Source organism: Macrotis lagotis, chromosome 1 (assembly GCF_037893015.1).
Source record: "Macrotis lagotis isolate mMagLag1 chromosome 1, bilby.v1.9.chrom.fasta, whole genome shotgun sequence".
In the NCBI taxonomy this organism is placed as follows: Eukaryota; Metazoa; Chordata; class Mammalia; order Peramelemorphia; family Peramelidae; genus Macrotis; species Macrotis lagotis.
This window is the reverse complement of record NC_133658.1, coordinates 413,942,700-413,967,064: the sequence shown is the minus strand read 5'-3', so window position 1 is coordinate 413,967,064 and position 24,365 is coordinate 413,942,700. Positions and strand designations below refer to the sequence as shown.

Sequence of the window (24,365 nt, the reverse complement as noted above, 5' to 3'; positions counted from 1 at the left end):
ATACATGAGATATATGAGAAGTAATCTACCAAGACACAGAGAGGATTTATAATATAACTACAAAATAGACTTTTCAGAAGTAATATTAATGGTTGAGCAATACCTAATATAATGAAAATTATGATGTTGTCTGAATTACTCTAGAGATTTAGTGCTTTATTAAATTACCAAAGGATTACTTTGGGCAAAAATAATAAAATTCATTTGGAAGCAGAACAGGTCAAGAAATGAAAAGTGTAAAACAACAACAAAAAAATTAAAGAGCCTTTTATTTATAAGATATCATTAATGTAAAACAGTAATTTTTTTTTACTTTAGAAAGATTTTATTTATTTTGAGTTTTACTATTTTTCCCCAATCTTGCAACCTGCCCCCCCACCCAGGCCCAACAGAAGGCAGTCTGTTAGTATTTACATTGTTTCCATGGTATACATTGATTGAAGTTGAATGTGATGAGAGAGGAATCATATCCTAAGGGAAAAAAATAAAAGTATTAGAGATAGCAAAATTACACAATAAGATACCAGTTGTTTTTTTTTTAAATTAAAGGTAATAGTTTTTGGTCTTTATTCAAACTTCACAATTCTTTCTCTGGATACAGATGGTATTCTCCATGTCAATAGCCCAAAATTGTCCCTGATTGTTGCACTGATGAGATGAGCAATCCATCAAGGTTGATCATCACCCCCATGTTACTGTTAGGGTATACAATGTAAAACAGTAATTATTAAAATTATTTGATGATGCTTAAATAATAGGAAAGTAGATTAAAGACTTGATAATCAAAAAAATAAAAAAATAAAAAAAGACTTGATAATCAATAATAGAAAATGAATGAATTTGATAAACCTAAGAATTCAAATTATTGAGGAGGAATGTCTTTTTTGGACAAGAATTCTCATGGAAACTAGAAAGTCTTTTAGCAGAAAATAAGTTTAGCAAAACATCATAAACCCCAGAAAACAATTCCAAAGAGGAGAACCACAATTGATTTAGCCATTTCTAATTAATGAGTATCTGCTTTGTTTCCAAGTCTTTGCTGTCACATAAGTGCTGCTTTAAATAGTGTTTATGGGGACTTCTCATCAGTGTCTCACTGGGGGCACAAGCTTAGTAGCGGAATTTCCAAGTCAGTTTCCAAGATTGGGATTTTCCAAAATGGGTGAAAACAATTCACAGCTCTACCAAGGATGCACAACTGTATCTGTCTTCTCATAACCCCTCAAACGATGACTGTTTGCAATTTTTATCATCTTTGCCAATTTGCAAGTTTAAGATAAATCTTCAAGGTGGTTTTGATTTGTTTCTCTTAACAGTGATTGAGAAGAGTGTTACCATATTTTATTAATTGTTTGCAATTCTTTTGTGAATATTCATCAGTATTTGACAACAGATTGAATATGTGTTATGAATAAGGAGTAAAGATTGCAACCCTTTGTGATTGGGAACATAATGGTGCCAACAATAAAAGTTGGGAAAAGGAGAGGACTTGAGAGAGAAGAGAAATAAAAAAGTTCTATTTTGAATTTGTTGAAAGCAAACTGGATGAGAGATATCCAAAAGGTAGTTGGTGATGTGGAACTGGAGCCCAGGGCAGTTTATACAGATAGAATTGCCCACATAAAGATGATGATTGGACTCACAGGAAATCCCAAATAACATAATAAGCATTTAATATGTACTTGTTGACTAGACTTAGTAAGTGTGACCTAGAAAAGACCCAAAAAAAGAAAACTGAGGAGCAGTAAGGATGTGAGTGTGTGTGTGTGTGTGTGGAATGAGATGGACTAGGACGTCAATGTCATGAAAAACTAGAGGAGATATTTTCTGAGAAAGATGTCAAAAGTGCCATGTCTAAAACTAGAGGTCAAGAAGCATAGGTGGGGACTGAGAGAGTGGCCATTAGATTTGGCATTTAGTGATATTTTTGAAAGCAGTAACATCATTTGAAGGATAAGGTCTCAATGGGTCCTTTGTCTGTCATACAGCTGAACAGGCCTAATATTAAGTATTTAATTTTAAAATACATGCTCCTAAAAACAAAAGGTCTTGCCTTAATCTATCATAACCTCTAATTTATGATTAAATTCATCCTGGTATGACTATAATTTTTAAGGCCTTCCCTATTTCTGTTCAAACTTATTCCATCCAACCTTAATGAGTAATGGTAATTAAAGAATTCTCTAGGAGGAGGAATGGAAGGATCTGATTATGGCAAGATATCTTAATTCATGCATCAAACTACTTATTCCTAAATATATTAAACATTAATTTACAAAGGAATAATCACATCAGTCTTAAAATATGTCTGCTACTAAAACTTGATTCTACCTCTACAGTGCTACTAAATGTTTTTTGAAAAATCAAGATTAAGTTAATGCAGTGTTAATATTATTCATTTAAATCAGGATATTTAGAAATTAAAGTTCCCAAAGCCATGTTAATGCTACATTGTTCAAGAGATATTATTTTGGAGAATTCTGAGCTATCATATGAGTGCTAGAGTATAAGAACATTAAATGACATTAATATGGCTGTGGGTTCATCCTTGAATCTAACTGCCAAAAACACAATTTAAATATTTTAAAGTATATAAACATATATGTATACGTATGTATTAGAAGTCTCATTTTTTATCAGTTTCTTTTTTTTTAATTTTTGTAAGGCAGTGAGGTTAAGTGACTTGTCTAAGGTCACACAGGTGATTATTAAGTGTCTGAGGTTGGATTTGAACTCAGGTCCTCCTGACTCCAGGGCCGGTGCTCTATCCACTGTGCCACCTAGCTGTCCCCAGATTTTTTGTGGAGAAAGAAAAACATCACTTTTTCAAACTCCAAGGACAATCCCCCCCCCCCCCCCCAAGTGTGGTTGACTTTATTGACTAAAGTTACTATTTCTTTTCCCCTACCACTCTTTTTTTTTTTAGGTTTTTTGCAAGGCAAATGGGGTTAAGTGGCTTGCCCCAGTCCACACAGCTAAGTAATTATTAAGTGTCTGAGACCGGATTTGAACCCAGGTACTCCTGACTCCACCTAGCCGCCCCTCCCTACCACTCTTAATACCCAAAGCTTTGAATTAATGGCCTACATTCAAACCTTCTAACACTGATCAAAACTATAATTTTAGGATAATAAATTTTCTGCCTTTTTAGGTATTTTCCTAGCTCTTGCAAATATAAGGCATTTACATAGACTATATGTTAGATGACATCCTAAGTGATTCAACTAATAAACTAGCTTTTGTCATTGGTACAGGGACATGCTACATTAAAAGAGAAAAGGAAATGGTTACTTTTTTTTTAAACTTCAAATGAGACTGTTTTGCTTTCTCCAATTTTCAATCACTCCTCCATCCTTGTTTCTTTTTGAGGGACAGCAGATGAAACAGAAATGCTGGTAATGGTTAAGATCTGAAAAATGTGTTGGTTACTAAAAGTATTAAGTAACAGATGAAAAAAATGACTTAAAAAGGAGCATTTTTTTTTTTTTTTACCAATAATGGAATGAAAACAATGTTGGATCTGGAGTCAGAAGGCCTTGGGTTCAAATTGACACTCAGCTAGGTTACAGCTTCTCTAATTGTCTTCATCTATTCTATAAGATAAGGGGACTGTTTAGATCACGTCTGAGGTCAGATCTTTTCCAGCTCTGTAACTGTGATCTTATGGATAAGGCATAGCTGATTTTATAAGATGAAACCTTATGCATGTATTGGGGAGTAAAGAAGTTATGTACAATTATATTTATTGCCTTTATTCTTGCCCTTAATCTCCTCAATACAGGCCAAGCATAAGGTAAGATGGGGGAGAAATGCAGGATTTGTAGTGAAAGGACCCTGGATTCATATCCAAGCTTTACTATTTGCCTTGTGTGTGACCTTGAGGAAGCCTCAACTTTTTTATTTGTTAAGTGAGGGTATTGGAATCTTCTATTAATTTTAGATCTATGTTCCTAATTGGGAATCACCAAACCAGTTGTGGTACATGAAAGTAATGGGATATTACTGTGCTGTAAGAAATGATGAATAGGGCAGCTAGGTGGCATAGTGGATAAAGCACAGGCCTTGGAGTCAGGAGTACCTGGGTTCAAATCCCATCCCAGACACTTAATAATTACCTAGCTGTGTGGCCTTGGGCAAGCCACTTAACCCCATTTGCCTTTCAAAAACCTAAAAAAAAAAATGGTGAATACAGAGAAGTGTGGTTAGTTTTCCATGCTCTGATGCAGAATGAGAGGCAAGAAAATATTATACATGATTACTTACATGATTATACATGGAAAGACCCACGATCACAAAAAAGTCAAAAGTGAGTGTTGCAAGATGACAAAGAACACACATGTCCCCAAAGACGATGTGTGATAAAGTACTTCAATTCCTTTGTCAGCTAGGAGTATGATACATTGTATGTATTTTCAGACTTTTTCAATTAATTGGTCAGTTTTGCTGTTTGTTTGATTTTTTTCTCTTAAAACATTTTATTCTGTGCAATGATTCTTTGGGATACTGAGAGGAATTCTGGTGGGTTAAAAAAACCTTAAACATATAAAGAAAAATTAACTTAAAAAAATAGCCTGGAGAAAAGAGAATTCCTTGGATATGCTAAATTCTTTAGAAGTCAGGTTGTTGAATGAATAAATGGAGAATAAGTGATTAATTGTCCACATGAGGTAGAGGTGGGGAGAGACTGTTTTTGACACAAATATGGAAATTTGTGATGCTGGAGAAGACTTTTGAGAATCTCCTGAACATTGAAATCAAATAATCAAAAACAGATTAATTCAGACAATTCATTAGAAAGAAAAATAGGGGCAGCTAGGTGGCGCAGTGGATTGAGCACCGGCCCTGGAGTCAAGAGTACTTGAGTTCAAATCTGGCCTCAGACACTTTGCCATTACAAAAACTAAAAACAAAAAAACAAAAGAAAAAAACCCAAAATTCCCCCAAAAAACAAGAAAGAAAAATATCAAATCTGAAACTTAAATACTTTGATCTCTTAATGAGAAAACAGGAAGACAGGATTCATTGGAAAAGATCCTGGGAAAGATTTAAGGCAAAGAGAAAGGGGACAGGAGAGGATGAGATGAGTAGATTTTATCATGGAAGCAAGGAACATGAGGTAGGACAGACTTAAGGAGATAGTGGAGGATAGAAAAGTCATGAAGAGTTAGCCAGGACTGATTAGCACCATACAAGCATGAGATTTTTTTTAGTAGCTTTTGAATAGAGTAAGCCATTTTGTCCTAAGGATGAAATTATGTAGTGTCTTTTTTTTCCCCCCCCTGATAATCTACTTTACTGTGGTTATGTAGAAATTATTGGTCTGTTGTGAAAAATTGTTCAAATGCTTACAGAAAAATTTCCACAATGGAAAGTGTCCAGAAACACAAGAAAGTTGAGCAAGATACAAATCTGGGAATGATCAGCATGAGTTCAATAAAGCAGTTTAAAATACAATAAGATTGTGGAAACATACAAAACTCTTATGAGTTTTAGAAACACTAGTTTAGTGGATAAAACATTTAATTTGGAATTAGAAGACCAGTTTGAATCCCAGATTTTTATCTTATTATGACCTTGGATAAAGTTACCTCACCTAATCCATTTCCTTATTTGTAAAATGAGAGAATTGTAGCAGACCTCCTCTAAAGTGTTTAAGAATTCTAAAATTCTAGAATTTATGTTCTTTTAACCTAAACCAGTTCCCTTATTTTAAGGTGAAACATTTGTACAAGTTCACATTGCTAATGAACTCAAACCCCATGTTTGGTGACTCCCAGTCCCATCTTGAATGCCCTGCTGCCCCTAGGTTTAAAGTTATTTTAATCTTTTTTTTGATTGGGTCATGTCAAGCATAACTCTGATGTTTAGTTAAAATAATGTTTGGCTTCACTTCTAGTTGGGCTTTTGATTAAGGATTTGAGGTGAGGTGACTTCAGTCATGAGTATTGAAAGACTTAAAAGAAAATAACCTCAATCTTTTTAATATGTCGAGTGACTTTTAAATAAACACCTTTATGCCTCTGCTTAGCCAAATTATAAATTTTTCAGTAAGGAAATCCCTCTTGGAGAAAGGGATTCTTGGAAACTTCATCTAAATGAATTACTGTATACTAGGGTTAGGGGTTTCAGAAATTATCTAGCCTTAAAAACCTTCAGTATACCGTAGATTTTGTATTGGATGTGGGCCTTCATGGGCCATCTTGGGGAAACTCTACCTTAAGATGAATCCCTTCCCAATTATATCTATCCCCGTTAGGAAATTTTTCCCTGATCACAGCTAAATTTGCTCTTCAATCTGCCCTCCGGGATCAAACCAAAGTGACTAACCTTAAATATTTAGAATCTATCTTCTTGTTCATCTCTCCCCAAATCTTTTCTGCAAGCTAAGTATCCCTAGTTCTTTAACCCCATCCTTATATGACATGAATTTGAGACTTCTTCACCATCTCACTTTTCCACTAGTAATTTTTTTAAATTTATTTTTTATTCTCATTTTGTACAAATTTTTTTTTACATTAATAAAATATTCTTGTTTACAAGTAAGCAAAATACCCCTCCCCCATGAATATAGATAGACTTGCTTGGGCAAACAAAGTAAAGGGAGAGAAAAAAATTAAAATTAAAAAAATAATAGTAATAATTGTAGGTATGGCCAGGTGGCGCAATGGACGAAGCACCAGCCCTGGAGCCACGAGTCCATATCTAGCCTCGTAAACCCAATAATCACCCAGCCACGTGACATGCAAGCCACCCGATCCCCACTGCCCTGCAAAAACCAAAAAGAAGGGGAAAAAAAAAGACCCAAAATAAAATAAAATAGTAATAATAGTAGGGGTGGCTGGGTGGCAGACAGAGCATTGGCCCTTGAGCCAGGAGCACCTGGGTCCAAATCCAGCCCCAGACACCCAAAGATCACCCTGCTATGTGGCCCCAGACAGGCCACACAGCCCCACTTGCCCTGCACCCTCCCCCAAATAATAATAACAAAAAATGTGCTTCAGTCTTTGTTCCAACACCATCAACTCTGTCATGGGTGGATCACATTCTTTATGATAAGTCCATCACAAAAGTTACTTCCATATTTTTCCAACATTGCGATTGCTGATCTCAACTCCCTCCTTTCTTATTTCTCCACTACCATGTACTCTATTTTCTCTCTCCTTTCCCTCTGACTCTGCTGTAGGGTAGCTGAGTGGCGCAGCAGACAGATCCCTGGTCCTGGGGCCAAGAGGCCCTGAGCCCCCATACCACCCCTTAGGCCCAGAATCCACCTGGCCCTGTGGTCCTGGGCAGGCCTTCCAATCCCAGCCCCTCGCAAGAAGTAAAAAAGAAAATGTGTTATATCTGACCACTCTCCCCCCATGGTCCATCCTCTCCTCCTTTATTCACATCCCCACCCCTTCCCCCTGCTCCCCCTTCCTTCTTACTCCAGATGTCTATACCCCATTGAGTATATTTGCTGTTTCCTCTCCTAGCCATCTCTGATGAGAGCAAAGGTTCCCTCATTCCCCCTTGCCTCCCCCCTTCCATATCATTGCAATAGCTCATTGTAATAAAAAAAATCTTATTATGTGAAATATCTTGGACTATTCCCCCTCTCCTTTTTCTTTCTCCCATTCCATTTCCCTTTTTTTCCTATTGACTCCATTTTTACACCATATTTTATCTTTGAATTCAGCTTTCTCCTGTGCTTCAACTATAAAAGCTCCCTCTACCTGCTCTATTAACTGAGATGGTTCATATGAATATTATCAGTATCATTTTTCTATACATGCAGTTCATCCTCATTAAATCCCTCATATTTCCCCCCTCTCCTCCAATCTCCATGCTTCACCTGAGTCCTGTATCTGAAGATCAAACCTTCTGTTCAGCTCTGGCCATTCCAAAAGGAACCTTTGAAATTCCCCTGGTTCGTTGAAAGTCCATGTTTTTCCCTGGAAGAGGACATTCAGCCTTGCTGGGTAGTTCATTCTTGGCTGCATTCTAAGCTCTTCTGCCTTCTGGTATATTGTATTCCAAGCCCTACGAGCTTCCAATGTAGCTGCTGCTAAGTCCTGTGTGATCCTGACTGCAGCTCCACGATATTTGAACTGTGTCCTTCTGGCTGCTTGTAATATTTTCTCTTTGACTTGGGAGTTCTGCAACTTGGCTATAATATTCCTAGGGGTTGGTTTTTGGGGATCTCTTTCTCTGGGGGATCGGTGGATTCTCTCCATTTCTATTTTGCCCTCTGCTTCTAGAATATCAGGGCAATTTTCCTGTAGTAATTCTTTGGAAATGATGTCAAGGCTCTTTTCCTGATCATGACTTTTAGGTATTCCAATAATTTTAAAATTATCTTTCCTAAGTCTGTTTTCCATTTCAGTTGTTTTTTCAATGAGATGTTTCACATTTTCTTCTAATTTTTCATTCTTTTGGTTTTGAAGTATTGGTTCCTGATTTCTGGTAAATTCATCAATCTCCCTGAATTCTATTTTTTGTCTGAAGGATTTGTTCTCCTCAGAGAGTTTTCTTATCTCTTTTTCCATCTGGCCAATTTTGCTTTTTAAAGCATTCTTCTCCTCAATAACTTTGAACTGTTTTATCCATTTGACCTAAGCTGGTTTTTAGCATGCTATTTTCTTCAGCATTTTTTTGGATTTCCTTGACTAAGCTGCTGACTTCATTTTCATGTTTTCCCTGCATCTCTCTCCTTTCTTTTCCCAGTTTTTCTTCCAATTCCCTCATTTGATTTTCAAAGTCTTTTTTGAGCTCTGTCATAGCCTGAGCCCAATTTCTGTTTTTCTTGGAGTCTTTAGATTCAGGAGCTTGTGCTTCCTCATCTTCAGACTGAGTATTTTGATCCTTCTTAGGCTCATTTGCAAAATATTTCTCAATGGTCTTCCTCTTGTTTCTTTGCTTGTTCATTTTCCCAGCCTAAGCCTGTTTTTTGGGGTGCTTCCTGAGCTTTTGGGACACTCCCACAAGGGTCTCAGTGTGTGAGGCTCTGTCCTCCCTCCTGGTCTGTGAATGACCATAAGCGCCCCCCTCTGCCACGGGGCCGAGGTGGGGGGGCCCTGTTGTTCTATGGGGGGGCCTAGACTGGGATCAGGATCTGAATGTGGTCAGAGCCCCAGTGTCCTGTTCCAGGGGCAGAGGACAGAGCTCTGCAGTCTCTCTCTCTTGACTCCCCTCCCTCAGCTCAATGGGCTCATGCCCTAGGGGCTCCTGCTTACTGGCCCCCCCTGCTTCTGTTTCTGGGTCTGGGCTGCAGAAAGACCAAGCTGCTCACTGTGTTCCCTGAGGGCTGGGCTCCACATGCTCGCTCTGGCAGAGGTCCCCCTCTGGTCCCCCACTTTGTGCCCAGTGCTCCCCGGGGTGCAGCTCAGGAGACTCCCCCGCTGCTGTGAGCCAAGGCTCCCACTGCCTCCGGGAGGCTGAAGTTCTTTTGCTCTGATGGGCCACCCCTCTGGCAGGCGCCCCTCCGACCCCCGGGAGCAGAGCCTTTCTGCTCTTTTCCAGGTTACCTTGAGTAGGAGAACTGCCTCACTGGGTCCCTTTGTGGGTTCTATCTCTCAAAAGTTTAGTTAGAGTCCTTAGCTGATGAATTTTATCAGAGAGCTTGTAAGACTCTATCCCTTCTTCTATCCTTTAGTTTTTAACACATTATCAGCTCACCCCCCTTTCAGGTGATATATTATTTTTGCATGGATTAACAGTGGAAGTAAGTTACAGCCTGCTTAGTTCATAACTCCAAATTAGGTTTAGTCATTAAATAAAATTACTCTTAAATCATTTTGGAATCCATCTAGTCATGGATTTATTTTCAGGAATCTCATCTGACTTTTTTTTTCCCCCTAGAGTGATTATAATGGTTTTTATTAAGATATCTTAAAAAAATAGCGCACCTCTCTCAGGGATAGAGGGGCAAGGAAACCCCAAAATACAAGCTTTTTTATGCAGTTTGAAAGGCTTTGTTCTGCCCTTTCATGCCAACCATAGGCTTGGGTCACAAATCTAATTGATACATTGGTTCCTAAACATTTCCCCACCCTGCTCATTTTCCTAATGAGCAAGAACAGATCTCCTTGAGCATGTGCAAAGTAGAAGGTCAAGACTCTAGTTTACTCTTAACCTGTTAAAGATAGTTTTTTCTAATCTTGGAATGGGATTAGGAGAACTCTCCCAGTTTTGTGATTGGCTGGGGCCATTCCCCCTTTGTAATGGATTTCAAAGGGGCCCCCCTCCACATCCTGTGAAGACCCACTATACCCTTCATTCCTCACAACTCCCCCCGCCCTTTTCATTTCCTTTTTTTTTTAAGATTTTTTTTCATAGGCAATGGGGTTAAGTGGCTTGCCCTAGGCCACTTAAATCTCAGGGTTGTTTTGATTTACATTCATTTTTAGTGATTGAGAGTATTCTTTCCTATAGATTGTTCCTGTGCTTTTGAGCACTCATTTTAAGGAAATGACCATCAGGGGCAGTGTGATCAAAGCTAGGAAGACCTGAGTTCAAGTTTTGCTTCTGATACATGCTGGTTGTTTTGATTCTCAATAGATCACTTAATCTCATTTTTAGGCATTTTAAGACCAAAAATGGCAGAGAAGGTGGTGAGCTACACTGGTAGAATTCACTGGTCTAATTGAAATTTTAAGTTTAGACACTATCCCTGTCTTACTTTTAGTTGTCTATATGTTTTAGATATTAGGCCTTGATCAGAAATATTCCATGCACAAATTTTTTCTTCATTGACTACTTTCGTTTTCCTAGTTGTATTAATGTTATCAAATCTTTTTTCAATTTTATAAAGTTAAAATCATCTATTTAGTTTTTTTTTTGTGATCTTCCCATGTTTGATCAAGAATTTACCACCTTATCCTACTGGGAATAAGTCTATCAAAGTGTTTGATATAGTACTTGTATATATATTGCTTTAAAAAGTGCCTAAAAGGAAGAACTGTTTAAATATTTGGAACAACATTCAGCACTCTTGGAAGGACTATGCCAATAGCATAAAAATGACTGATATCGAGATTTATAAATCTAATGTTGTAACAACCAAACTACCAAAGATACTTTACAGAGTGGACAAAAATAACAAAATGGATTTTAAGGGGAAAAAAGGGTCTAAAATATTGAAAGAAATAATAGAAAAAGGTAGGAATTTGCTGATCTCAAATTATATTGTAAAGTAGTAATTATCAAATATTTGATACTAGTTAGGAAAAATAGAATCAATGGAGAAGACTAGATAAGGGGAAAAAACCAGAAATAACAGAGTTCAACCCATTGTTTAGTAAACTCCAAAACATGAGAAAGAACTTGCTATTTGACAAGAGTTGATGGGAAGATGGGAAGAGACTTGACAGAAACTAAGACTTGTATTTCATAAGCATATACTAAAATAAAATCAGAATGATTATGTGATCTGAATATTAATATAAAATCATACTATAAGAAAATTAAGACAAAGGGAAGATCATAATACTTTTCAGTCACCTCTTAATTTTTTTCCTTCATGTATGTCACTGTCATTAGCAAAGAATAGTGATGTAAACTTGACCACCAAAGCACATGTATCTCACACCAAAGCTTCTGTCAATTTTGCTCTAGATTTTTGCTCTTTTATGAAGCAATGCTAGTAATTTGCCATATTCCCCCACAGGTTTAATTTTTTTTATTTTACAAATGAGTTTGTATTCCAAAGTGGTGTTAACTTTGACTGCCTGGTCTCTGTATTTGGTTAGTGAACTCTGGTTTCTAAGCTAAGGTGGTCTTGGGCTTGTTGTGGAAATGCTTTGGTCAATTTTTATCTTTTTTCTGTTTCTTGGTTTTTGGCATCACAGTAGTAGAACTTGTGGAAGTTTTTCATAGAATCTCTTAATTTCTTATCCTTCCTATTTGCTTATTTATTTATTTATTTATTTTTGCAGGGCAATGAGGTGAAGTGGCTAGTTAATTATTAAATGTCAGGCTGGATTGGAACTCAGGTCCTACTGACTCCAGAGCCGGTGCCCTATTCACTGCACCACCTAGCCACCCCTATCCTTCCAATTTAAAAATGACTTTGACTTTTGTTTTAACTAATCAACTGTATTCAGATAGCTTATTTTGACCAACTTCTGGTTGAAAATATTAATAATTTATAAGGGTGAACCATCTCAGTAGTCAAATCATTTTTCTACTAAAAACTGAGACCTACTATGTAACAGACTTTATGCCATCCTTCCCTATATCTTTGTATAGAAACGACCATTGATTTTTTCCCTAATGTTTTTTCCTTACTCTTTTAATCTTCTGCAACAGATATATTGATACGCATATTTCAGTTATGTTCATGGTGATCTATTTGCTAATGCTAAAGCAAGATGACTAATGTCCCATGAAACCCATCTCCCTGACAACTGTTTGCCTATCTGAGGTGAACTTGTGAACCATCCTACTGTAGCTTCTTTTTTAACTTCTGGTTTTGTTTATCCTGAGAATATGAATACTGAGATGATCTGTTTAGGAGAGACAGACAGATAGCTATATTGTGGTCCAGTTTGAAATCCTAGAATTCTTTTCAGTTTGTCTAGGATGTTTTTCATTTATGAGTTCTTTATAAAGGTATTTACGATGAAAAATAATTTTGACGTGAAATAGTGATGTTTTGTAAATTTGTGTCTAATATGCTTGCCAGATTTCGACTTTTAATGGTATTTTCTTTTCTTTTGTCTCCAGAAATGACTGCTGTACATGCAGGCAACATAAACTTCAAATGGGACCCCAAAAGTCTGGAAATAAGGACTCTGGCAGTTGAAAGACTTTTGGAACCTCTTGTTACTCAGGTAAGAATTTATCCAGTCTTGCAACTTTATATTAGTGTCATTTGAGAAGATGGGCCTTGGTTTTCATTTTGAGTTGTGATTTCTGAAGACCCCACAGAATTTTAGAATTAGAAAGAACTTAATAAATCTTATAAGTCAATTCTTTTGTTTCTGTAGAGGAGGCAACTTAAGTCCTACAGGAACTTAGCAGAACTAGATAGTAGCAGGTAGTAGCAGAACTAGGATCAGAAATTAGGCCTTTTGATTTATGCTCCATTATGCTTGTGTTTGGCTTTCAATATAAATAGATTGATGGTTAGCTATTGTAAATGATATGGAAATCAACAAGACTCATTTGGTAGTTTTATTTGAGAATCATTTTTATGATAACTTTATTCACTATCTCCAAGATACCATGATTGTGTGTATTTTAAGGTTTACAGTTAGTAGTTACCCTTTGGTAAGTGAGACAATAATTGTCCATGGCTTCTCAACTGAGAATGTCAGGGCCAGGATTTCAATACATATTTCATGACTAAGATCAGCATTCTTTCCACTACAACACATTATGTTCCTTTTGTACAAAATTCTTAAAAGTAGACCACCTGGCTCATCCCTGTTTAATACCAAATATTAGGAGTGGTAGTTTTTGTTTTGTTTTGTTTTTAGCTTTTTTTTGCCAGGCAAATGGGGTTAAGTGGCTTGCCCACACAGCTAGGTAATTAATTATTAAGTGTCTGAGACCGGATTTGAACCCAGGTACTTCTGACTCCAGGGCCAGTGCTTTATCCACTACAACACCTAGCTGCCCCTAGGAGTGGTAGTTTTGATAGGTCAGTCAATAAGCAGCAAGTGCCAGGCACTGGAGAAACAAAGAAAGGGAAAACACAATCCCTCTTGTCACAAGCCTAATAGAGGAGATAACATGGAAGCAAACAAGATATAAACAGAACAAATTGGAGGTTATCAATAGGTATCCAGCATCAATGGATATCAGGAAAGGCTTCTTGTTAAAGATGGGATTTCAACTATGATTTGAAGGAAGTATTTTGCATGAGAAGAAGGTCAATGTAACAAGGTCACATACTATAGGGGCATGAGAATTGTAATGGGGAATCTTACTGTATAAGAAGCCTGGAAAGGTAATAGGGGATCAAGTTATGAATAACTTTGAATGCCAAACAGTAGATTTTTATATTTAATTCTAGAGGTATAGGAGCTACTTTAACGGGGTATAAGTGATATGGTCAGTCCTGAACTTTAGGACTTTGACAGCTGAGTGAAGGATGATGGATTGGAGTGGAGAGAGACTTGAGGCAGGAAGACCCACCAGGCTATTGTAATAATCTAGGAGTGAGGTGTAAGTGTCAGTAGGGAGTATATGCGAGAGATGTTAATTTTTAATTATAATTTATGAATTTTTTGATTTTATAATTTGATTGTTTTAATCTGTTTGTTACAATTATAGTTACCATCATGAATGATTCAGTGATGTTTCAGTGAGAATTAATAAGTAACTGACTAGATTATACAGAATATAGGCAAAACTGGCTAGATTATGTTAATATGAGGTTGAATAGTTTGGGTCAATTTCCTCTGTCCAATTCCATCTCATTAATATAAATTATTATTTATACATATGAATGTAGGAGGAATTGGGGAGATTTATAGGCTATGAACCCATTACTGCCATATTCTGTAGTTCAGTTCTTTCCAATTTTAACTATAACAAGTCTTTACTCCTCTTATGCAAAAGATAAAATAGCTTTTCATGGTGTTACTCAGATGGTTGGTATTCAGAGATTTAAATGTAACATTTCTTTGGGCAGTGGTGTATAACTTTTAAAGGACTATCCACTAAATAATTTTTATTAAAGTAATTCATGTGAATAAACTATGAAAAGAAATTTGTCTATAGAAGCAAATTTTTAAGAAATCAACAGGGTCTTCTGCTTATTCATACATGGGAGAGATGATGAATCTGACCCTTAAAAACTTTTTCTTGTCCTACTTTAACTTATAAAAACTTTTCAGTAGCATATTGTTTCTGCTTCATCACACTTTTGTTTTTTGTTTTTCGTTTTTCCCCTAAATCCCTTAATTGACCTATTTTATGTAGGACCCTGTTTATGACAACTTATTTGAATTAGGAGCTTCACTTTTTAAGAAATATTTGTTTTTCCAACAACATGCAATTGTTAGTTTTCATCCATCATTTTTTTTTCAAGGCTTTGAGTTTTACATTTTTCTCATTCCCTCCTCTTCCTCTCCCCTCCCCCAACAGAAAGCAATTTAATATAGCTTCTAGATGTGTAATTATGCAAACAAAGATCCATGTTCATCATGTTGTGAAAGAAGACTCAAATCCAAATGTGTCATATCCTGTGGGGGTGTGAGAATTGGGTTGGGGTAACTTAAGGTGTAAGGTATAAATGGAAGGAAAAAAGCCATTGGAGAGGGAAAAAAATGACAATACCTAAGACACTTTTTAAAAATTGAAGATAATAAGCTTTAATTTTCATTTAAGTGCCATGGCTCCTTCTTTGTATATGGGTGGTATTTTCTTGTAGAATTGTCTTTGATCATTGTACTGCTGAAATGAACAAGTCCATCATAGTTGATCATCACCCATTGTTCATGTGTACAATGTTCTTCTGGTTCTGCTCATTTCACTCAGCTTCAGTTCATGTAAGTCTTTCCAGGCTTTTCTGAAGTCTGATCCCTCATGATTTCTTTGATTTTCTTTTTTTTAAAGAAAGATTTTTTTTTTATTATGAATTTTACAATTTTCCCCCCTAATCTTGCTCCCCCCCCACAGAAGGTAGTCTATTAGTATTTACATTGTTTCCGTGGTATACATTGATCTAAATTGAATGTTATGAGAGAGAAATCATATCCTTAAGGAAGAAACCTAAAGTATAAGAGATAGCAAAATTACATAATAAGATAGTTTTTTTTTAAATTAAAGGTAATAGTCTTAGGTCTTTGTTCAAATTCCACAATTCTTTCTCTGAATATAGATGGTATTCTCCATTGCTTATATCCCAAAATTGTGCCTGATTGTTGCATTGATGGAATGAGCAAGGCGATCAAGGTCGATCATCACCCTCATGTTGCTGTTAGGGTGTACAATGTTCTTCTGGTTCTGTTCATCTCGCTCAGCATCAGTTCATGCAAGTCCTTCCAGGCTTCCCTGAATTCCCATCTCTCCTGGTTTCTAATAGAACAATAGTGTTCTATGACATAAATATACCACAGTTTGTTAAGCCATTCCCCAACTGAAGGACATTCACTTAATTTTCAATTCTTTGCCATCACAAAGAGGGCCTCTGTGAATATTTTTGTACAGGTGCTGTTTTTACCCCTTTTCATAATCCTCTTCAGGGTTTAGACCCAGTAGTCTCATAATCTCTTATAGAACAATAGTGTTTTATCACATTCACAAGCCACACTTTGTTCAGTTATTCCCCAATGGATGGGCGTCCCCTCAATTCTTTGCTGCCATGAGAAAAACTACTATGAATGTTTTTTGTATATGGGTTTTTTTTTTTTTACCCTTTTTTGTGATCTCTTTGGGATACAGTCCTAGTTAGGTTGTTGGTGGATCAAAGGGTAAAGGAGCTTTACTTTTAAATACGATTGGTTTTTTTATATTTTGTGTGAGTGACTAATGCTTTCTAGGAGTTCATGAATGTTAGGTTATGTTTTGTGGCTAGCTAACTATGTTTGGTCTTCCTAGAATTTTCATGTAAAAAAAACTGCAATTTATTCTTTAAATGTAAAACTCTTTTAGGTTACAACATTGGTAACCACCAGTAACAAGGGACCCTCTAATAAGAAGAGAGGTCGCTCTAAGAAGGCCCATGTATTGGCTGCATCAGTTGAACAAGCAACTGAGAATTTCTTGGAAAAAGGAGATAAAATTGCCAAGGAGAGTCAGTTTCTCAAGGAGGAACTTGTGGCTGCTGTAGAAGATGTTCGAAAACAAGGTGAGTAATGTTAATCTTTGATAGAGAATTAGACTTTTCAGAAAATTTTTCTAGGCTAGCTAGTTGTTTTAGTCTAAGTATTTTGAGGAGCAGAAGTACTTAAATATTACTTTCTTTTTTTGTTTGGTTTTGCAAGGTTATGGGGTTATGTGAATTGTCCAAGGTTATACAGCTAGGTAATTATTAAGTGTCTGAGACCAGGTTTGAACTCAGATCCTCCTGTCTCCAGGGCTGGTGCTCATCTGCTGTGCCACCTAGCTGCCCCTTACTATCTTTCTTTAATAGAGACTTGAACTCATGCTGTTTGACATAACAGATAACTAGAAATTATGAAATTTAGCAAAAACAGAAATTAAATATTTCTGTGATTTTTTTTTCTTCTTCAACATTTCTCTTGTAAAACCTTAACTCATATTTTGCAGGATTGATAGAATGGAACAGCTGTCATAAGAGAATAGAGATTTTTTGAGTTTGTCTGAAGTTATGTTTTAATTCAGTTATATAAATGAACACATAAATTTATTTGGGACTTGATTGATAACACTAGTTCAATATCACTCCAAAATTCTTGATTGACTCTGCTAGCAGATTATTAGCTCCATTATATTACTAAGTAAGGGAATGAAGGCTACTAAAAATTTGGGGAGTTATAACATGTTTTAGAAGCTGGAGTTCTATGGTTATTTGATCGTATAACCTTACACACATGGTCTTGGGTTCTACCATCCTACTATGGTTATTGAGGGAAAATTGTATGATTATCCTAACTCCTAGCAGAGAAGTAATGAAAATTAAGATTAAATATGGAAAACATTTTTCCATTACTTTAACCTTTCCTTATTTTGAGAACTCTTAGTAACAAATATACTTGAGGTTTTGAATGTTTCTTTTATACAAGCTCAGTAGCACAGCTTAAATCTTCTGAGCCCCATCTAGATATTAGTCTTTATTTTATTGCCCTTTAATTGCACTTCTCAGTTTCTCTTATTACAAAGTATTACTTACCTTGTCATTACTGACTCAGGAGGGCTTCTATGTCCAGACCTCATGTACCGTATGTCCTGAGGCCACACATGGGAGAAGAACTTGTACACTTGGGTCTCAGCCTTCAGTACTTTAGAGCTGAAAATGTAATCTATGGGCATGATATCTTTAGTCAAACTCTTGGGATCCAATTCCCAATGTATTGACCCAGATTGTTCTGTCTTTTATTTTTTGAGAGAGAAAAATCGTTTCTTAATACTTGTTTCTCAGGAGCACTCACCTTTTTCTGTAATCCTTCTCGAACCCCTACTCGTTCATTATATCTGATTGTATGATTAAATTTAAATTTATTATCTAATCCTGTCAACCTTAATTTTTTGTCAAGTAGGTAGCTTCAGGTTTATAACTTTAGCCCATGTCTGCCTCAGTTTCTTCAACTGTAAATTGGGAATAATAATTACTCCTACCGCTTAAGGTTGTTGTTAAGTAAAGTGCTTTGGAAACCTTAGATCCCTTTAGGAGTGCTATCGTCTCCACTAGCACTCACTGAAATCCACATACCCCCTAGAAGTCACTATAACCTTTATAACCTTTCAATTTCCCTGACTTGAGTGATTCATTTATCACCTCTATGAAGATGAGTCTCTGCTGACTCAGTTTCACATCTCCATCTGCCTATTAGGTACCTTAAACTGATTCATTTTTATTTTGCCTAAATAGTCCCATTCCCTATAACAATTTTTTTGAAGAAGAAAGAAGATGACTGGGGAAAAAGAGCAATACTAATCAATACAGTTAAAAAAAGCCAAAATCTAACAATATAGTGCTCCACACCTTTGCATTAGAGTTGGGAACAGAGGTGTTTTTCCTCATCTCTTCTTTAGGATCATCTTGTTCTTTGTGATTTTGCAGCATAAATTGTTTTGGTTCTTTCATGTGGTTATTTTTATTGTGTCTTGCTTCTGCTTAATTTTGCATCAATTCATGTAAGTCTTTCTGTGCTTTTCTCTGATTTCAGGGTGGATGTTCTTTCACTTTTATTCATGTATCATAATTTCTTTCAGTGTTCTTCAATTGATGCATTTGTTTCCAATTTAAAAAGTGTTACTAATAAATATTTTGTTGAATAGAGAGTCTTAGTTTTTAATCAGTCCTCTAACTCAGACATTATCCCCTTCATGTACAATGAATAAAACCATTTTTTCTGAATATTGAACCCTGGCAGCTAGGGAATAGAATAGGCAAGAACATTGGACCTGAAGTGAAAAAAAAACAGAGTTCAAATCTAATTATATACACTTAAGATCTGGGAGACCCAAGGCAAATCATTTACCTTCTGTTTGCTTCAGTTTCCTCAAGTTTAAAATGGAAATAACAATGGCAACTACCTCTCAGGACAGATGTAAAGATCCAATGAAATAATATTTGTAAAGCACTTAGCCCTTCTAAGACACAGAATAGGTGCTGTGGAAAGGCTTATTCCCTCCCCTTTGCACTATGATGGTGCTGTGAATTCTTGAAGAATTTTGACACAGCTACATTTCTAGTAATACCGGAACAACCTCAGAAGACCATAGAGGTTTTGCTTTGTCAATGTCTTATTGAGTTTTTTATAACTGAGCATGGGCTTTCAATTTTAGACTTGAATTAATTTTTAAATTCTCTTTCAGTAAGCTATTGACATGACAGGGATGACAACCATATGAAATATTCATTAATAATTTAGGGTATATAATTATGAGATATTTTTGTTCATTTTGTTCAATTATTTATTTATTGATTGATTGATTGTTTTTGCAAGGCAATGGGGTTAAGTGGCTTGCCCAAAGGCCACACAGCTAGGTAATTATTAATTGTCTGAGGCCGGATTTGAACTCAGGTACTCCTGACTCCAGGGCCAGTGCTCTATCCACTGCGCCAACTAGCTGCCCCTGTTTATTTTTTTAAAATAATTTTTGTTGACATTATTTGTTTTTTGCATTGTCTATATTTCTCCCTCACTCCTTAAGACTACCATCTCATGTGAAAGAAGAGAACTCTGAATAAATTAAACTTTATCTTTAATGGTAGAGCATGGTTTCTAGTGGTCAAGAGAAAATTTCTGAGTAACAGAAGTTGTAGATTATCTCTTATTTTTCAAATAGACTGAAAAGCTCCATGTATTATCTTAAACTTACTCCAGTGCCTCCAAATAGTAATTAGAGACATATTTAATGTTGGTTGATTAAACAGCAATAGCTATAGATTGTGGATGGGACAGATTTTCACACCACGAGTTAGATGCAAAACCTATTTGACTGCTAATCCCAAGGATAATCTTGGAGCATACAGTTAGAATTGGAAGCAACGTGTCAGAGACCATCTAATCCAGTCTCTTCATTTTATAGGTAAGGATATTGAGGCCACAGAGCTTAAATGATTTGCCCAAGGTAAAAATGCTTGGAAAGGAACTGAGGTAAAGACAGAGATTTAGTCTTGTGGGCCTCCCACTCTGGAGCCTGGGAGAGTTTAGCATGGTCTTTTTGTAGCTGTGGAAAAATATCTCCTATTTGGGTGCTTGGGTTAGTGGCGAGACTGTTAGCAGGTATGTCTATCACAGTGAAGGATGATATTAGAATTTATTGTCTAAAATTCTTTTCCTTAGTCTAAATAGCAGAAGTATGAAATATTTTCCCCACCTCTCTCAAACTCATTTGTATTCAAGTTTAAGTGGGTGTCTTAAGATTTCTTTGAAGTTTTTAATGCTCTCCAGGCTAAAGCTTTTATATCATTGGCTCATGGAAAACATTGATTCCAGTCAATCAAATTTCAAGGTCCAATCTTAGTGTTTTTTTAATTAGATTTTTTTTTTTAGGTTTTTGCAAGGCAAATGGGGTTCAGTGGCTTGCCCAAGGCCACACAGCTAGGTAATTATTAAATGTCTGAGACCGGATTTGAACCCAGGTACTCCTGACTCCAGGACCAGTGCTTTATCCACTGCACCACCTAGCTGCCCCTTTTTATTAGGTTTTTACAAAGCAATGGGGTTAAGTGGCTTGGCCCAAGGCCACATAGCTAGATAATTATTAAGTGTCTGAGGTCAGATTTGAACTCAGGTACTCTTGACTCCAGGGCCAGTGTTCTACCCACTACGCCATCTAACAACCCCCCCTTAGTGTTTTTTTTAATTTACTGAAAGTAATTTGATTCAATATTGTAAAATAATAAAACTTATTTAAAAGTGTCTTTTTTCTGGAGAGAGATGAGATAGGTATAAGGAGAGGTACTTTTTTATTTTTTGGTGGGGCAGTGGGGGTAAAATGACTTGTCCAAAGTCACACAGCTAGTAAGTCAAGTGTCTGAGGCCAGATTTGAATGTGGAGCCTCCTGACTCCAGGGCTGGTACTCTATAAACTGTACCATTAATTGCTCCAGGGGAAGAGGCACCACTTCATCTTCTTAAAGAAGAGATTTCTAATCTATATCAGTTTTTAGTTTATTAGCAACTTTGGTTGATCTTCTGTTAAACTGCTTTCTGACAGTGTTCAAAATGTCTTTAAAGTATAGAATAATCTAGAAGGATGAAATTATAATTTCTTAAGATAGAAAGTTGTAGACGAGCCTACTCTTTTATAAGTTGGTACTTGACTAAGAATCTTAAATTCCTTTGGATATGCAAATCTATTATGGTGAGATTAAGAATCCAAACTCTGGGAATAGACTAAGTGATTTATGTAGGAACAGTTACCAGAATTTAAAGAAATATAGCAAGGTACTTCAAGGGAAAACCACATATTGTCAGAGAAGAAGCTCTTGGCTCTGGAAGGCATTTTTTTCTTCTAGCAACTGACTTGAGAACCAAGCCAAGTCAAAGAATAGAAAAGATGTGTAAATTAATGGCTTATCCAGTAGAGATATAGACAACATGAAATTGATAATATGTGTAGACTAGAAAACCTGGAAGATGGGATTAACCATGATCCTGACCAAAATAACTGTCAGTGACCTTTCACAGTGGGGGTTGAGAGAAGGCTACTGAAGGAGTTGGGCCCAGATAATGTAGAATTCTTGGAATAGGAGCTTTAAAAAAGAAAGTAATACTGTTTCAATATGTTTACTTTCATACCAAAAAAGGGGGGGGAAATGAACCATGGAACTTTTTTTAATAACTTTTTTGTCCCACCAACCCAGGAACAAATTTGGCTAACACCTCTATCCTTGCAAACTCATGTTTGTATCCTGTATTCTGTATCCTCATCTATAGATGAGGAATAACATGAAAACATCTAAAACTTGTTGCCTTAATTAGGTTTCAGTATTATAGCCTGATCATCCTCTGCACTGTACTTAATGAGAAATCAGTTGATTTCTTCAAATTCATATTTTTTCCTTTTTTAAATTATCAGTTGCTTTCTTTCTTTATTATCACCCTTTTAAATGACTATGTCATTTTTTTGTTTTTGTCCTTCTTCTAGTCTTTGGGATATTTGTCTAGTTCTCATGAAACCTGCATGTGCCCTTAGGTGCTCTTGTAATTTTCAGCTCTCACCTGGGACTCTTCCATTTCCTGATGTTTCTTACCATTTCAAAAGCACAGAAAACGACTTTTATTATTATTTCCACAACATCCCCACACCCCTTTCTCTCTTTTTTTCTGGTAACTAGGTTCTTGGCAGGACAATAGGAAAAGCAAAATGTGAATTCCAAAGAATCATTAACAGGTTGTCAGTTGAATTTTTTTTTTGTCTTAGATTTGTTTCTCTGACTTAAGACTCTAGAGTAGAGACTATATTTTCTTTGTTTTAAATTGTGCCAAGAATGCGGTCTCTTTCCAAGTCACCAGGCTGGTATAAACATATGCTGCTTTGCAAAGCTTCATATCTTGGGGAAAGCAGTTTGGAAATCTGGGAAGAAAAGGAAAATTATTAAATCCTGATGCTTCCTATCATCTTGAAATGACTTTAAATTTGTCTTATACATCTTAAACAAATAATTGGAATTGGAATACTAATTTCCTAAAATTAAATGAACTGGGTTTCCTTGGAGATCTTGGTTGAATGGTGCCTCTATTTCTCTCTCCATATACATACATACATATATGTATATTTGTGTGTGTGTGTGTGTGTGTGTGTGTGTGTGTGTGTGTGATTTTCACTGTGACTGAAGAGTTCCTTGGGAGTCAGGATATTTACTTTGGCAAAGTAGAATTTCAACCATTATACTATTAATATAGTTTTCAGTGGTTAATTTTCTTTTAAAAGTGATTGTGCATCAGATCCATGTGTGCATGTATTTGAATGTGAAATCATTAAAGTAAATGTCTTTCTTTGGAATGTGTCTGGATAGCAGCAGGGCACCCTTGAATGAATAAGGAAAATGAGAATATGAATATATGTAGTATTATTCTATTTTCATTTTTTCTTCCACATTGCCTGTCAGCAAGAATGAACTGAAATGTCACTGGTGTCTTGGGGGGTTGGGGTTAGATTCTATGGTCTGTTGTATTTTTTTCTCAAATATATTCCAATTCATAAGGTCTTTTCAGAAATTTTCAAGAAATTATTTTGGAGGTTAGAGAATGTATGAGAAGTTTTGTGAGGGACTCTATGTGAGGAATTCATAGTTTTATACAAATATTTCTGAGTATTTAACTTTTTCCCTTGAAGCTCCATTTGTTATAATACTTTTTCACATTGGGAATTGCTTTTCATCTAAGGATTTATGATTTGTAGGTGAAAGGATCATTTTTTGCAAATAAAAAGAGTAAGATAGGAAAAAATGAAGCATTTTAGTTAGATTCTTTCTTCACTATTTAGAAAACTCTAAATATCAGCTCTGTGGAAGGATAGATATGTAGTCACGTTTTTCCTATGAATCTTGAATTAAAAATCATTTCTATAAAGCAGTTTGCAAAGTATAAATAGAGCAAAGATGTGACTAAATTTGAAGTCAGGATCTTGGTTCAAACTCTGCCTGGTAATTCATTTCTCTTTTGTAAGTTTGGACAAGTCATTGAATCACTGTCTCTGTCAATTAGCCAATGAACAAATACTGACAAAGCACATACCATCAATTTATGAGTAAATTATTGTAATATGAATCTGTGAAACTTTGGTAATGTCTTCCCTTGTATTTGACTACTTCCAAAAATGGAAGCATTGGAATGGAGGTGATCAAGTTATAGTGATTTTTTTTTTAATAATGGAGAGTATTCTTTCAGTTTTGGTATACTTATCTTTTCATCTAAGGACTTGACTTACTGACTTGACTTGAAATCCTAGGTTTAAATCACTTAACAGTTGTATGACCAAAAGGCAACTTACCTCTCCTCCCTCTATCTCAATTTCCTTATCCATAAAATGGGAATCATATCTGTATTGCCTAGTTCACAAAAGCAACTTTGTATACCTTTAAACCGTATATAAATGTATAAATGGAAGCTCTTAGTGGAGCAGATCGGTAAGTTCACGGGCATAGGAAATTCCCAAATGAGAAATCTCTTTTTTCCAGTGCAGATTAGCCACTTTTTTGCAAATTATGTAGTCCTACCAAACTGCCTATAATTCTGATTGGCTAAGAGAAGGATCCAGGATCATATTCATCACTCTTAAAGAGTTGTGTT

General features: G+C 36.0%; 1 protein-coding gene across 1 annotated transcript in view; it reads left to right on the top strand.

The window, feature by feature from the left end:
- Positions 1–24,365, top strand: part of CTNNA1 (catenin alpha 1) — a 170,871-nt gene that overhangs the window by 12,053 nt on the left and 134,453 nt on the right. Inside the window, exons 2-3 of the mRNA XM_074212931.1 lie at positions 12,706–12,812; positions 16,585–16,780. Of these exons, the coding sequence (XP_074069032.1) occupies positions 12,708–12,812; positions 16,585–16,780 (301 nt within the window). The 5' untranslated portion in view covers positions 12,706–12,707. The remainder of the gene's footprint in view (positions 1–12,705; positions 12,813–16,584; positions 16,781–24,365) is intronic.